The sequence below is a fragment of the Triticum aestivum genome, chromosome 1A, assembly GCF_018294505.1.
Source record: "Triticum aestivum cultivar Chinese Spring chromosome 1A, IWGSC CS RefSeq v2.1, whole genome shotgun sequence".
NCBI lineage: Eukaryota > Viridiplantae > Streptophyta > Magnoliopsida > Poales > Poaceae > Triticum > Triticum aestivum.
Window position 1 is genome coordinate 29398423 of NC_057794.1, and position 12327 is coordinate 29410749.

The 12327-nt window shown below is 45.7% G+C and overlaps 1 protein-coding gene across 1 annotated transcript; it reads left to right on the forward strand.

Annotated features, from left to right (window-relative positions):
* The first annotated feature begins 1226 nt into the window (after positions 1 to 1226).
* Positions 1227 to 3848, forward strand: LOC123187827 (legumin B). The gene is made up of 3 exons (XM_044599790.1): positions 1227 to 1534; positions 2607 to 3336; positions 3437 to 3848. The coding sequence occupies exons 1-3, from the start codon at positions 1339 to 1341 to the stop codon at positions 3585 to 3587; spliced, it is 1077 nt and encodes a 358-aa protein (XP_044455725.1). The 5' UTR covers positions 1227 to 1338; the 3' UTR covers positions 3588 to 3848.
* Positions 3849 to 12327: the final 8479 nt, after the last annotated feature.

The window sequence follows — 12327 nt, forward strand, 5'->3', positions numbered from 1 at the left end:
ATCACATAACAGCTTTTTGAGACATGCGTGGCTGTACCGCTGTTCTATTGCCAGCCCAGCCCATAGGTAGGGTCGTCCTTGGATCTGGCTGGTCGACATTCTGGGCTTGATTTACTTTTGGATGTTTTTTTTTTATCAAGTTGTTGTTGCTACTTGGGTCCGTGGTAACATGCGACACTGTTCCTTGTGTGTCCGATGTGACTTGACCTGTGAGTGTGAGGTGGGACAGCAAGGAGGCATGTGCGTGAGGACGTTAAGGAGTGGGACATCGGACACACAGTTGACACCAGAAACGTGTGATCATCGGTGGATGGATTATATCCCTAATCATTCTCCGTGAGAAAGAAGAGAAAGAAACAGGTTCGCGGTTCGTGCTGACGGGTGATTGATGATGGGCACGTTTACAGGTCTGTCGCGTCTCTCAACCGCTCCCAGATGCCTCCAAAAGCTGTATCTTCTGAACCGGAAAGAAAGAAAGAAAAATTTGCTAGGATTTCAGAGCCCATTCTGCTCCGCAACCGAAACGACCGACAGGCAAGAGGCGCGTGCGTGCGCTGGGACGATTCCGCACGGGTCTGCAGACCGACAGACGTGCGCTTCCCCGTGCCCACGGCCGCTCACGCCATACGTGTGTCGTGTTTTTTATTATTTTTATTTTTTCTTTCTTGGGGATATCTTTCGATTGCTCTTTTCGCCCGCGAGATTCTCCGCGCACAAAAAATCCCGTTAGTCTTGCACGGCGATTTTCTTTACTATTTCCTCGAAAAAGGAGCCAATAAGTCCTTCATCTATAACTACTATCCGTTGAGAAGACACGGCACAATCACGATCCTAAACTGCCGTTGCGGTGAGCCGTCACGATCTTATCTCGGCATCTTGTTCGGAACAACTCCACTCTTATCCGAGCTCAAAAACAGCCGGGATCCAACTCTAACCTCTTTCTTTCTTTCTTTCTTTCTTTCTTTCTCTTCAATCAGAAGCCAAAGCCAAGGAAAAAAAAACGTTCAAACATCTACTCGGAGCAAAGGGGGTCCATACACTGGCAACCCGGAGAACAGATTAATCCTCTGACGTGGACCTGTGGGCCCCGTCGTTACCCGCCCGCCCGTTCGTAGGGATAAACGACTCTGTTTTACTGATCCCAATCCACCCCGATTACCGCGGCCGTTAATCCTATCCACCACCGCCACCGCCCTTCCTTCTAACCCCGGGGCTATAAATACCCGGCGCCCGATCGGCCGATCCCACGTCGCCTCATCACACCCTCCTGCTCCTCCCGGCAACCTCCAACCAACCTCTCGATCGATCGTAGCGGCTTCTGCTTTTTCGCTCGCGGCGATGGCGGTGGATCTGACCCCGAGGCAGCCGGTCAAGGCCTACGGCGGCGACGGCGGCGCCTACTACGAGTGGAGCCCCGCCGAGCTGCCCATGCTCGGCGTCGCCTCCATCGGCGCCGCCAAGCTCTCGCTCGCCGCCGCCGGCATGTCGCTCCCCAGCTACTCCGACTCCGCCAAGGTCGCCTACGTCCTCCAAGGTATATCTCTCCATCTATCACGCCGACCCCCATCTCCCCTCCCCCGTTCCGAGTTCGATCGATCGATCGATCGGACGTGTCGGTTGCTGCTCTGTTCCGGGGACTGAATTGTGGGTCCTACTCTCGTCGATGGTCGCGGATCGATCGAATTTGCTGGTTCCTGTTCGCACATCTAGATCGAAAAATACAGTGGTAGATTGGAACCGAATGGAGTCGTTCGTTCTCATGAATCATCTGCCGAGTACGTCCATGTGGTCGGTTCTGATGAAATCGTGCTAGTTGTTTGGTTTCGTCAGTTTAACAAACTAATATTTTAGTGCTTTACTGAATTGTAGATGGCTCTCTAGTTTAGATCGATTGCAGTAGTGGATTGGAGTTTAGCAGAGTCGCCCTCCCGAATTATTCAACTGCACGATGCGGTCAGTTCTGAAATCGTGCCTAGTTGTTGTATAGTTTCGTCAGGTCTAAGTGTCTGCGTCAGATCCCACTTATTTGGAATCAATAACAGATAATATTGCAGTACTTTACTGAATTATTCCCGTTTATCCTTTTGATTAAATCTATTCAACACACAGTACTCGTGCTCTAGCCTGTTGGTTTAATCAAATCCTTTTGTAATGCCACAACCTGTCATGCATGTCGGCTCCTCTGATCGTAACACAGCTCATGATCCGACCTTTTCTAGTGTCACATTCTCTGTTTTGGGAATTTCGTTGCAGTAAGTCACTGTTAAGATTTGTTTTTCTGAGGAATTTCGTACCAGCACTTCCTGTTTTCATCATGCATGTCCTGAACAGAGTAACATCCAAATATTTGCCCTGTTATGGTATTTCGTTGTGCTAGGACTAATTAGTAGTAGTAACCTGTTGAACCTTTTCTTGATGAATTACATATGTACAAGCTGTTGATTGATGCTGGTTTCTATCCATGATTGATCTGTGATGCTGGTTTTTCTATGACGATGCAACCTACACTAGTGTCTGTTTTGGAATTTCTTTGCTGTAAATTATTATTGAAATTTCATGATGGCAGCACTGTTAATGCTTTGCTTGTTTTGTTCCATGATGGATAGGCAAAGGAACCGTTGGCATCGTCCTGCCTGAGGCCACCAAGGAGAAGGTGGTCGCCGTGAAGGAAGGCGATGCTCTGGCGCTCCCCTTCGGCGTGGTCACCTGGTGGCACAACACCCCTGAGTCTGCCACGGAGCTCGTCGTCCTCTTCCTCGGTGACACCTCCAAGGGCCACAGGCCCGGCCAGTTTACCAACTTCCAGCTCACCGGTGCCAGCGGCATCTTCACCGGCTTTTCCACAGAGTTCGTCGGCCGCGCGTGGGACCTCAAGGAGGACGATGCCGCCAAGCTCGTCTCCAGCCAGCCTGCGTCTGGCATTGTGAAGCTCACTGCTGGACAGAAGCTCCCGGTGCCGGTCGATGCTGACCGCAAGGACATGGCTCTTAACTGCCTTGAGGCCAAGCTGGACGTGGACATCCCCAACGGTGGCCGCGTGGTGGTGCTCAACACCGCGAACCTGCCTCTGGTCAAGGAGGTTGGGCTCGGTGCCGACCTTGTCAGGATCGACGCCCACTCCATGTGCTCCCCGGGCTTCTCCTGTGACTCGGCCTACCAGGTGACCTACATCGTCCGCGGCAGCGGCCGTGTTCAGGTTGTCGGCCCTGATGGCAAGCGCGTGCTGGAGACCCGCATTGAGGGCGGCAGCCTCTTCATTGTGCCCCGCTTCCATGTCGTGTCCAAGATCGCTGATGCCTCCGGCATGGAGTGGTTCTCCATCATCACCACCCCCAAGTAAGGATTTCCTGAAACAAACACTTTCTACTGTGCTTCTCGAAAAACCAATTCGTCATCCATGGTGATCTAATGATACGATTTGTGTGTGTTACTGCAGCCCGATCTTCAGCCACCTTGCTGGGAAGACCTCGGTGTGGAAGGCCATCTCGCCGGAGGTGCTGGAGGCGTCGTTCAACACCACGCCGGAGATGGAGAAGCTCTTCCGGTCCAAGAGGCTGGACTCTGAGATTTTCTTCGCCCCCAACTAGGAGCCATTCGTCTCGCATCGGCTGGTTGCCTTATGCAGGAATAAATAAATTTAGTTAGGATATTGAAACTCTTTGAGTGTGAGTCTGTCAGTTGAGCTGCTGGTGGTTTTAATGGATCACCTATGATAATCTATCTTAGTTGCCCCTGGCAGAACACAATGTTACTGTCAGGTCGCCATCGGTTATATCGAGTGAGTGTTTGTGGCTGGCCGAGCTGGTCTGAGAACTGCTGAATGCAATCTATCCTTAAATTTGGTGAAATTGTTTGCCTCCTATGTTACTGCTCATCTTCTTCGATCCTTGAATTCGGTGTTTTCCTACTGTGTTATATGCTTCTGCTGCTCCTCTTCTAAAATCCTTAAATACGGTGAAATTGTTTGCCTCCTATGTTATATGCTTCTGCTGCTCATCTTCTATTTCTTCATAACTTCTTGTTTTGATTTCAATTTTTTTTCATAAATTCTTTTGTTTGAAACAAAACCCTTTTTCATTTCCAAAAAAACCTTCATAGCCTTTTTGCTAAAAATGTACTACTCCCTCTGTCCACTCTTCTAAGTCTTAGACAGCTGAAATTGAATTGTTTTTTGTGTTGTCTTATAAATGTCTAAAATGTCTTGCAAAAGTGAATGGAAGGAGTATTTCTTTGCAACCTCCTTGTTTCTTCATAGCCTAAAAACAATTTGTCCCTACATCCATGGTAGTTTTATATTGTACATTTATTTACTGTCGGTTTTATGAAAATGTTGGTTAAATTCGTTGGGTTCAGAAACAAAAAAGAAAAACAGAAAAGCCCGGTCCAAGATCAGCAAATCCAGGGCCTGCGGGCCACCCTTGCAATTTTCCGCTGCCTCAACCTGTATGTACCCTCTTCTGGAGATTCTTGCCACGGACCAAGATAATTTGGTGGTTGCTGCTGACTTTGTTGGTTCGAGCATCGACTTCAAGGGCAGTAAGAGGATTCACCAGGGCCGTAAAGAGTAGTTCCGGCACACCAACTGTTGGATGAAATGCCCACAACACCTGCAGCAACGTCTTCCTCTCCCCTTCTCCGGCAAGGAGCCTGTCCACGCTGCCGCCCATCAAATGTTGACAAGTCACCATCTAAAAAGTTATCCCAGAAGCTATAGCCGAACACTGAATGCTGAATCTAGTCGAAGTGCTTTCATACACCTTCAGAATTTCTTCTTTATGTCAATCTTAGTTGACTAGAATTTGCTGTATCCTGTAGCAATTAATCATTTTTTCCGTGCCATTGATCTAGTGCTCAAATCTTTATACTCCATATGCCTTTCCATACAGTCTACAAGCTGAAATGACGAAATGACCAAGTTAATGTTTGATATTTTGTTACATCGATTTGTAAACCTCAATGTCTATTTGCTGCTTTCACAAGACTAATTCACTGATGGACGTTGAATACTACATATACAAGTAGATGTCCACATAATCCGCCTAGGTTCGCTCGTCAACACCCCATGGCACGCGTGATTAGCGGAGCCCCTGACGGGGCGATTCGGAGGCGATCCGCAACTGGTGTTGGGGATCTAGATCAAGAGCAGAGAGGGTGTGATCTAGAGGGAGAGGGAGGATTGAACCAAGGTCCGAGGAGCAAGACGGATCGGGAGGATCCCTTCGGACTGCGTGATGCGTGGCTCACGACGAGGAATAAAATCAAGAATATCGCTGCAGAAAGGAAAGAGCGAAAGAAAACCCAGGAGAGTATCGCCGGGAATCAGAGGATTATGGATAGAATCAAGGGCAGGATGGAGCTGATGAGGAAAGATCTAACATGCAGGATGTTGGAGGGAAGCCAGATCTCGTCGGATTGGATTCAGAGCGACGGGAAGGTTACGGATCCACCAGACAAGGGAAAGATAGAGGTGAGGACCAGACGGGAAGGTTACTTCCTCTATGTTGCGTCAACGCTTCCGCAGTCGGTCTGCGTGGGTACGTAGACAACACTCCCCCCTCTCGTTGCTATGCATCACATGATCTTGCGTGTGCGTAGGAATTTTTTTGAAATTACTACGAAACCCAACATTCTTCACCTTCAGAAGTTTCAACATAAATTGGCCTTCTTGAAGCACGTTGATAAACATGTTGTTGTGGCGGTCTTGCTCCAAGATTACCTCTCCTTCTTTGATGAACATCTTCTTCTTTAGATGAATCTCCTTCATTGGTAGCAAGGGGGACACCCTTTCTTATCATCTCAATCAGCTGATCAAATCTCCGATTAAGATCTTCACGCAGCTCTTTGATTTGTTGTTCTGCAGCATCCATCCTCTTCTCCAATTGCTCCATCGCTTGCTGCAGCTTGCTCTCGAAGAGGACAGCAAGAACTAGTATGGATCAACGAGGCTCTGGTACCACCTGAAGCAGCAGAAAGGTTGTGGAGGAGCAACTCCACCTTGCTGCTACATTGTGTACAACACAAGCGTTGAAGGAACAGCTTCAACGTGTTGTGCTAGATATCGCTCTAGAGGCGAGTGTAGGCCGATAGGGCAGCAAGAGTTCAATCCAGAACTCCTAGGGCACAAGATCTACTCCAAGATCTTAGGTAAGAACAACAAGTTCTATTATAGGTAGAGGGTACATAGTCTGGGTTACAAAGTAGAGGTGAGGACCTCTATTTATAGGGCTTTGGGAAGCCTTCATATACTTCTACTTATAGCTGGAACACTCTAGAAAATATTATTTAGGACCACCATTCTACTCACAGCTACTTATAACTAGAGAACTCTAGAAACAGCAGGTAGGGTAGAAAGAAAAGAAAAGAAAAGAAACACTACACTAGAGTGGAAGCATCTAGAAGTAGCCAAACAAATATGACATACATATATTTTTTTCATCTAGTGTTCCTCATCAGCTTGGTGCCACTTCATCTATCTGGTTTTGATTCCATGGCTCACGTCTTCATCGGTATCACCATCCTTCTGCAACATTGACCTCAAATATCAAAAAGTGTCCTTCTAAGGTACCACCTACCCATCGAGGCGAACCTTCTCCTTGTGCCAAGTAGTACCGAAACCGCGCCTCATGTACTAGTACCACATTGTCCGCTAAGAGCATACACCATGGATATTTCCTTGTAATATTCCTTGTGATCTCTTCCATCACCAAAGCAAAAAAGATAAGGGCTCAAAGCTAACCCTTGGTGTAGTCCTATTTTAGGGCCTCTTTGATTCACAGGATTGTAAAAACATGGGAATAGAAAAAATATAGGATTGAAATGTCATGCTCATCTCAATCCTATAGGAGTTTAGGTTGTTTGATTGCATCATAGGAAAAACGAAGGATTATTTCAAAGAGGTTTGACTGGATGCTAGAAATCCTATGGGAAGTAGTACAAAAATTTCCTTAGGAAAAAAATCCTATATGATTCAATCCTATGAATCAAACAACCAATATAGGAAAAATTCCTAAGGATTCTAATCCTCCAAAATTCCTATGCAAATCCTTTGAATCAAAGGAACCCTTAATCGGGATGTTATCCGTGTCCCATCATTTGTTCGAACACTTGTCACAACATTATCGTATATGTCTTTGATGAGGGTAATGTACTTTGTTGGGACTTGGTGTTTCTCCAAAGACCATCACATGACATTTCACGATATCTTATTGTATTCCTTTCTCCAAGTCAATGCACACCATATGCAGATCCTTTTGCTCCTTGTATCTCTCCATAAGTTGCCGTACCAAGAAAATGATTTTCATGGTCGACCTCCCAGGCATGAAACCAAATTGATTTTTTGCCGCACTTGTCATTCTTCTTGAGCGGTGCTCAACGACTCTACTTAATAGCATTTTGGACATCATCGTTCCACCACTAGGTATCTTTAGCGTTGCTTGTACTTCCCCCGATCACTGCAAACTCCTCCAAAGCCACCTTACGGATGCAAGTCGCCATCTTCATTCACATATTGTATGCATCACCTCATTCCCAAGGGCCCTCCTTAATGACTCTCTCCTTGAAAGCCTTAGTGGCCTCTCCCTTGAGCTTCCACCACTTCGCTCTAGCAACTTTGGCATGCTTATCCCGCTGGACACAAATTCGAAACTAGAAGTCGGCCACCATGAGCTTATATTGAGGTGTAACACTCTTTGTAGGTGTCACCTTGCAATCCAGGCAAGCACGTCTGGCTTCTCTTTTCGAGAGGAAGAAATCAATCTAGCCAGAGTGTTGCCCACTACTAAAAGTCACTAGATGCGACTCTCTTTTTAAAGAGGGTGTTAGCTACGATCATGCCGTAGGCTAGAGCGAAGCTTAAAACATCTTCTCCTTGATTTGTGATGCCATAGCCAAAGCCCCCATGCACCCCTTCACAACCAGTGTTAGATGTGCCCAATGGCCATTGAGGTCTCGTCCTATGAAGAGCTTCCCACTAATAGGTATACTCCTAACCATGGTCCTCCAGGCCTAACTAGAACTCTTTATTAGTGTTCTCATTGTGGCTTACTTGTGGGGCATACATGTTAATAACATTGAGAACTAAGTCCCTAACTACCTGTTTGACCGGGATAGTCCGATCCCCTCGCCTCTTGACGGCTACCACTTCATACTTGAGGCTTTTTTTGATCAAGGTGCCTACTTCATTTGTGTTTGCAGTTGTTCTTGTGTACCACAACTTGAAGTCGGTATCCTCCACCTCCTTCGCCATCCGTCCCCTCCAATTGGTTTCTTGGACGCGAAGTATATCAAGTTATCAACACCTGTCCTCAACGATGTATCAACTAGTTCCTATAACTTAACTATTATGGACCCTACGTTCCAACTACCTAAGCGGATCGTATAAAGCTTGGCTATGTTCCTTACCCTTCGCACTCTTCGAGTCAAATGCGAAGACCCTCACTCATTTTTCACTACACCAGTCATCGATGTAGCTCGGCCTGATCCTTGCTCACTTGTCAGCATATCCAGATCAAGATACGATGTGCCACCAAGGGGTTGACGGCCCAGCCCTTCCCATTTGACACCAAGCACGGTTTCGATATGGCGTGTCGCTAAGAGGGTTACACCCCAATGATGTTCTTCTGGGTTTCATCATCGTAAGAGTGGCCGAGTTTTGATGTTGGCTCGTCAAGCCTATCACAACCCTCCTCGTTTACTCGGGCTTGGGACCGGCTATGTTAAGACAACATAGGCGAAGTTCAAGTCTAATCCAAGGCCGCAAAATTTTGAACCCAAGCCTCCAAAATGGAACAACCGACGGTTTTCAGAATAATCCCTGGCATTAACGACTTAGACAACTGTATATTCACTTGACTTTCTGTTGTTGTGGGTGCTTGTTATAGTTTTTATGGTTGAGATTCTATTTTCTGCCTTGAGTTCTTTGGATGATCGTAAATCAACTTATGTAATTATATGTAATTATGCAGAAAAAGTTGGCTAAGATGGATGATGAGGGTTGGAATGACAATGAGTCGGCATTCTCATCGTTTGGTGCTATAGCAGAGGTACAAATTACAACACACAATATTTTCACAGGCTTGATTGATCGTTATTGTACTCACATGTGTGAACGAAAGGCAATTTTTTTTTAATATTTCCCCTTCTCATATCATGTTGCTTGCTGATGTGCCTTCCCTAAGTGGTTTGTTTCTTCAATTGCAGGTTTTTGCCTTGCTAATACTACATATTGATGAGAAGTTTCCCTTGATATGGAGTACGATACGTCATATTATTGTGCTCTGCAGCAAGTTTACTATCCAGGTGACAGATTGATTTAAACCACAAATAAATCATGAACATGGATACTAATATCTTATCATGTAAGCACGTACTATGCATATAGTAGATACATCTACAGAAACCGTTAGTATGTCCATCACAGAAATAAACACAAGGGGGACTAGCGGATTATACCCTCTGGTAGTCCAGGTCAAAGTCGCGGTGGCGGCAGTAGCTTCCTTGCAAACCTTCGTCTGGTCTTTGGAGTCCCCGACCATGGCGATGTTGAAGGGGTCGAGGACATAGTCGAAGTCGATGAACATCAGCAACAATTCGCACCTGAGACGCTCCCCAAAAACCGAATCGCCCCTTCTCCCGGTGCATGAACAGAAATGGTGGGGTTCCGGAAGCCTGCTCTTCCATACAGCCGTGCACGCGGTAGACTAGATGGATTGCCGGAAGCAGCAACATCGTATGGAACGGCCGTGGGATGTGCCCAAGGAGGTAGAGTAGATGCGATCTGATCTAGATGATGGCTAGGGTTGTCGATGCCTCCAATATATAGGTGGTCGGGTAGGAAGATGTGGTGTTGTGCCCACACCCGAGTCGGCAACAGTCCACATCCCGACGTTACGGATTCATAGCGTGTCCGTTAATGACTCATAATTAATTAACAATTATTGCTGACCGGCAAAAAAGCGCATGCATGACATAGGTCTAAGCTCGGCTCGTCTCAATCACAAAACATGACGCACACGCGGGCAAGGCGTGGCTTTGCGAAGTGGACAACGAAGGAGCATGCATATATCACTCCTCTTCTCAAGCTCCAATAATATGGGGTGGTACTAAATTGTTACCACCATGTGATGACACCCCACATGGGCCTTTGAGATTTTTAGGAATGATTTCATACATGGGCCCTAGGTCCATCTATAATTCAACAACCCCCCACCAGATCTCGAAGGTCCATAGTGTTGTCCTCTGTTCAAAACACTATTTAATACTCCTCCACAACTATCTCACAAGCATTTGAGGTCTAGTTCACATTACTATGCCCTTAAAGTACCATCATATATATATCTAGTATAGTGAAGTCCATGGCTCGTAGTACCTTTTAGATAGCGCATAACTCTTTCAACAAGATGCCAATGTACATCTCCCAGATTGGAAACAAACCGGGTCGGTTTACTCATAGCAAATGTTATGTAAGGCCTGGTAGCGCAAGCGCTGGGTACATGAGTGAACCAATAACTTGAGGCTATCTCAATTGATCTTTAGTTGTGCCTTCGACTTTCGAATCCTCACACTAGGATCATATGATGTTGGAGAAGGTTTGCAGTCTTAATATCCAAAGCGCCTCAAAATCCTGTCAACATAGTGGGGTTACAGAAGTGTAATCCCACCCTTAGTATCGCTCAGTAGCATGATGTTCAAGATAACATCAGCCACACCAAGATCTTTCATCTCAAAGTTAAGAGATAGAAAGGCCTTGACCCCCTCAATGACCTTGAGGTTGGTTCCAACTATCAGTATGTCCTCAACATACAAGTATAGTATATACTTTCGCCCCACCATAGCGATAGTATACACATTTGTCAGCTTCATTAATAACAAAACTTCACATGCTATTGTTTAGGTGCTTGTTTTAGGCCATACAAGATTTCAAACTTGCACATTTCTTTCCTGACCATCTACTACAAAGCCGTTTAGATGTTGCATGTAGATTTCCTCGTGTAGCTCTCTGTTTAGAAATCTTGACGTCCATCTGTTCGATGAGAAGACCATCTGAGGCCACAAACGAGAGTAAGACTCGAATGGTGATCAGTCTGGTCACATGAGAGTAAGTATCAAAGAAATCCTCTCCTTTTTTTGGGTATGACCCTTGGCCACAAGCCTAGTCTTGTACTTTTCAATTGTACCATCGGGCCTAAGCTTCTTTTTTACCACCCACCTACATCCCACTGATTTGCAACCATAGGGACGTTTAGTGATCTCCCATGTCGCGATAGCCATGATGGAATCCATCTCACTATGGACCGCATCCTTCTAGTAGTCAGCATCTGGAGATGCATACGCTTCTGCAATAGAAGTTGGAGTATCATCCACGAGGTCCATAAGAAAATCATCTCCATATGACTTTGGAATCCTCTGTCTCTTACTCCTAGCAAGATCTTCCTTGTCTTCATCCATAGGATTTTCATCATGTGTTCGTTCATAATATTCCATAGGAATGGCAGGCTCAGGATCTCCTCAGATTCTCGTCTAGAAGTGCTTGCATATCTCTCATAGGAATGGCAGGCTCAGGATCTCCTCAGATTCTCGTCTAGAAGTGCTTGCATATCTCTCATAGGAAAAATATCCTCAAAGATTGGAGAGAAGCTTGTCCAACATAGTTTGAGGTGCTTAGGGCATATTCAGCGCAGGCCTCCAGAAGCTGATGGCTAAAGCATGTTGATAATGTCAAGATAGGTCGGGGTAGACCAAACTGGACATGTGCGAAGTCCATGAAGAGAGATCTGAAAGACTGGAATATCACCAAAGAACTAGCCATGGACAGGGTGCTTGGAAGTTAGTTATCCACGTGCTAGAGCCATGACTTGTTTGGGACTAGTCTTTGTTGTTGTTGTGGTTGTTGTTTGTATTTTATATGCAAAAATTTCATCATGTTGAGATAATGGTGTATGATGTGGTATTTGTTCTTATTTCGCAGTAAATTTGTGGTTCTTAAGATATTGTTCAAATTTCTTTGCACACAGGGCCTTGGCCATGCAGATGGTGGGGAACAATTTGTGCTTGTCCTCATATGATTGCTTTGTAAGACGTTGGATGTGGATGAAAACGTGCAGGAGCTTGCCGTCTATGCACTTGAAGCACTGGAAGAGGTTTCTTATTTATGTTTATTCAATGTATTATCTTTCTTTAAAGAATTCAGTTGTTTGTCTCTGTGATCTGAAACATAACTCGCTTTTATACTTGTGTGCCATAGGAAATGGAGATACAGAAAGGTGCTGAAGATGAAGCGATACTCGCTTGCCAGTACTACATCCAGGTATGATTTGTTATCATTATCTC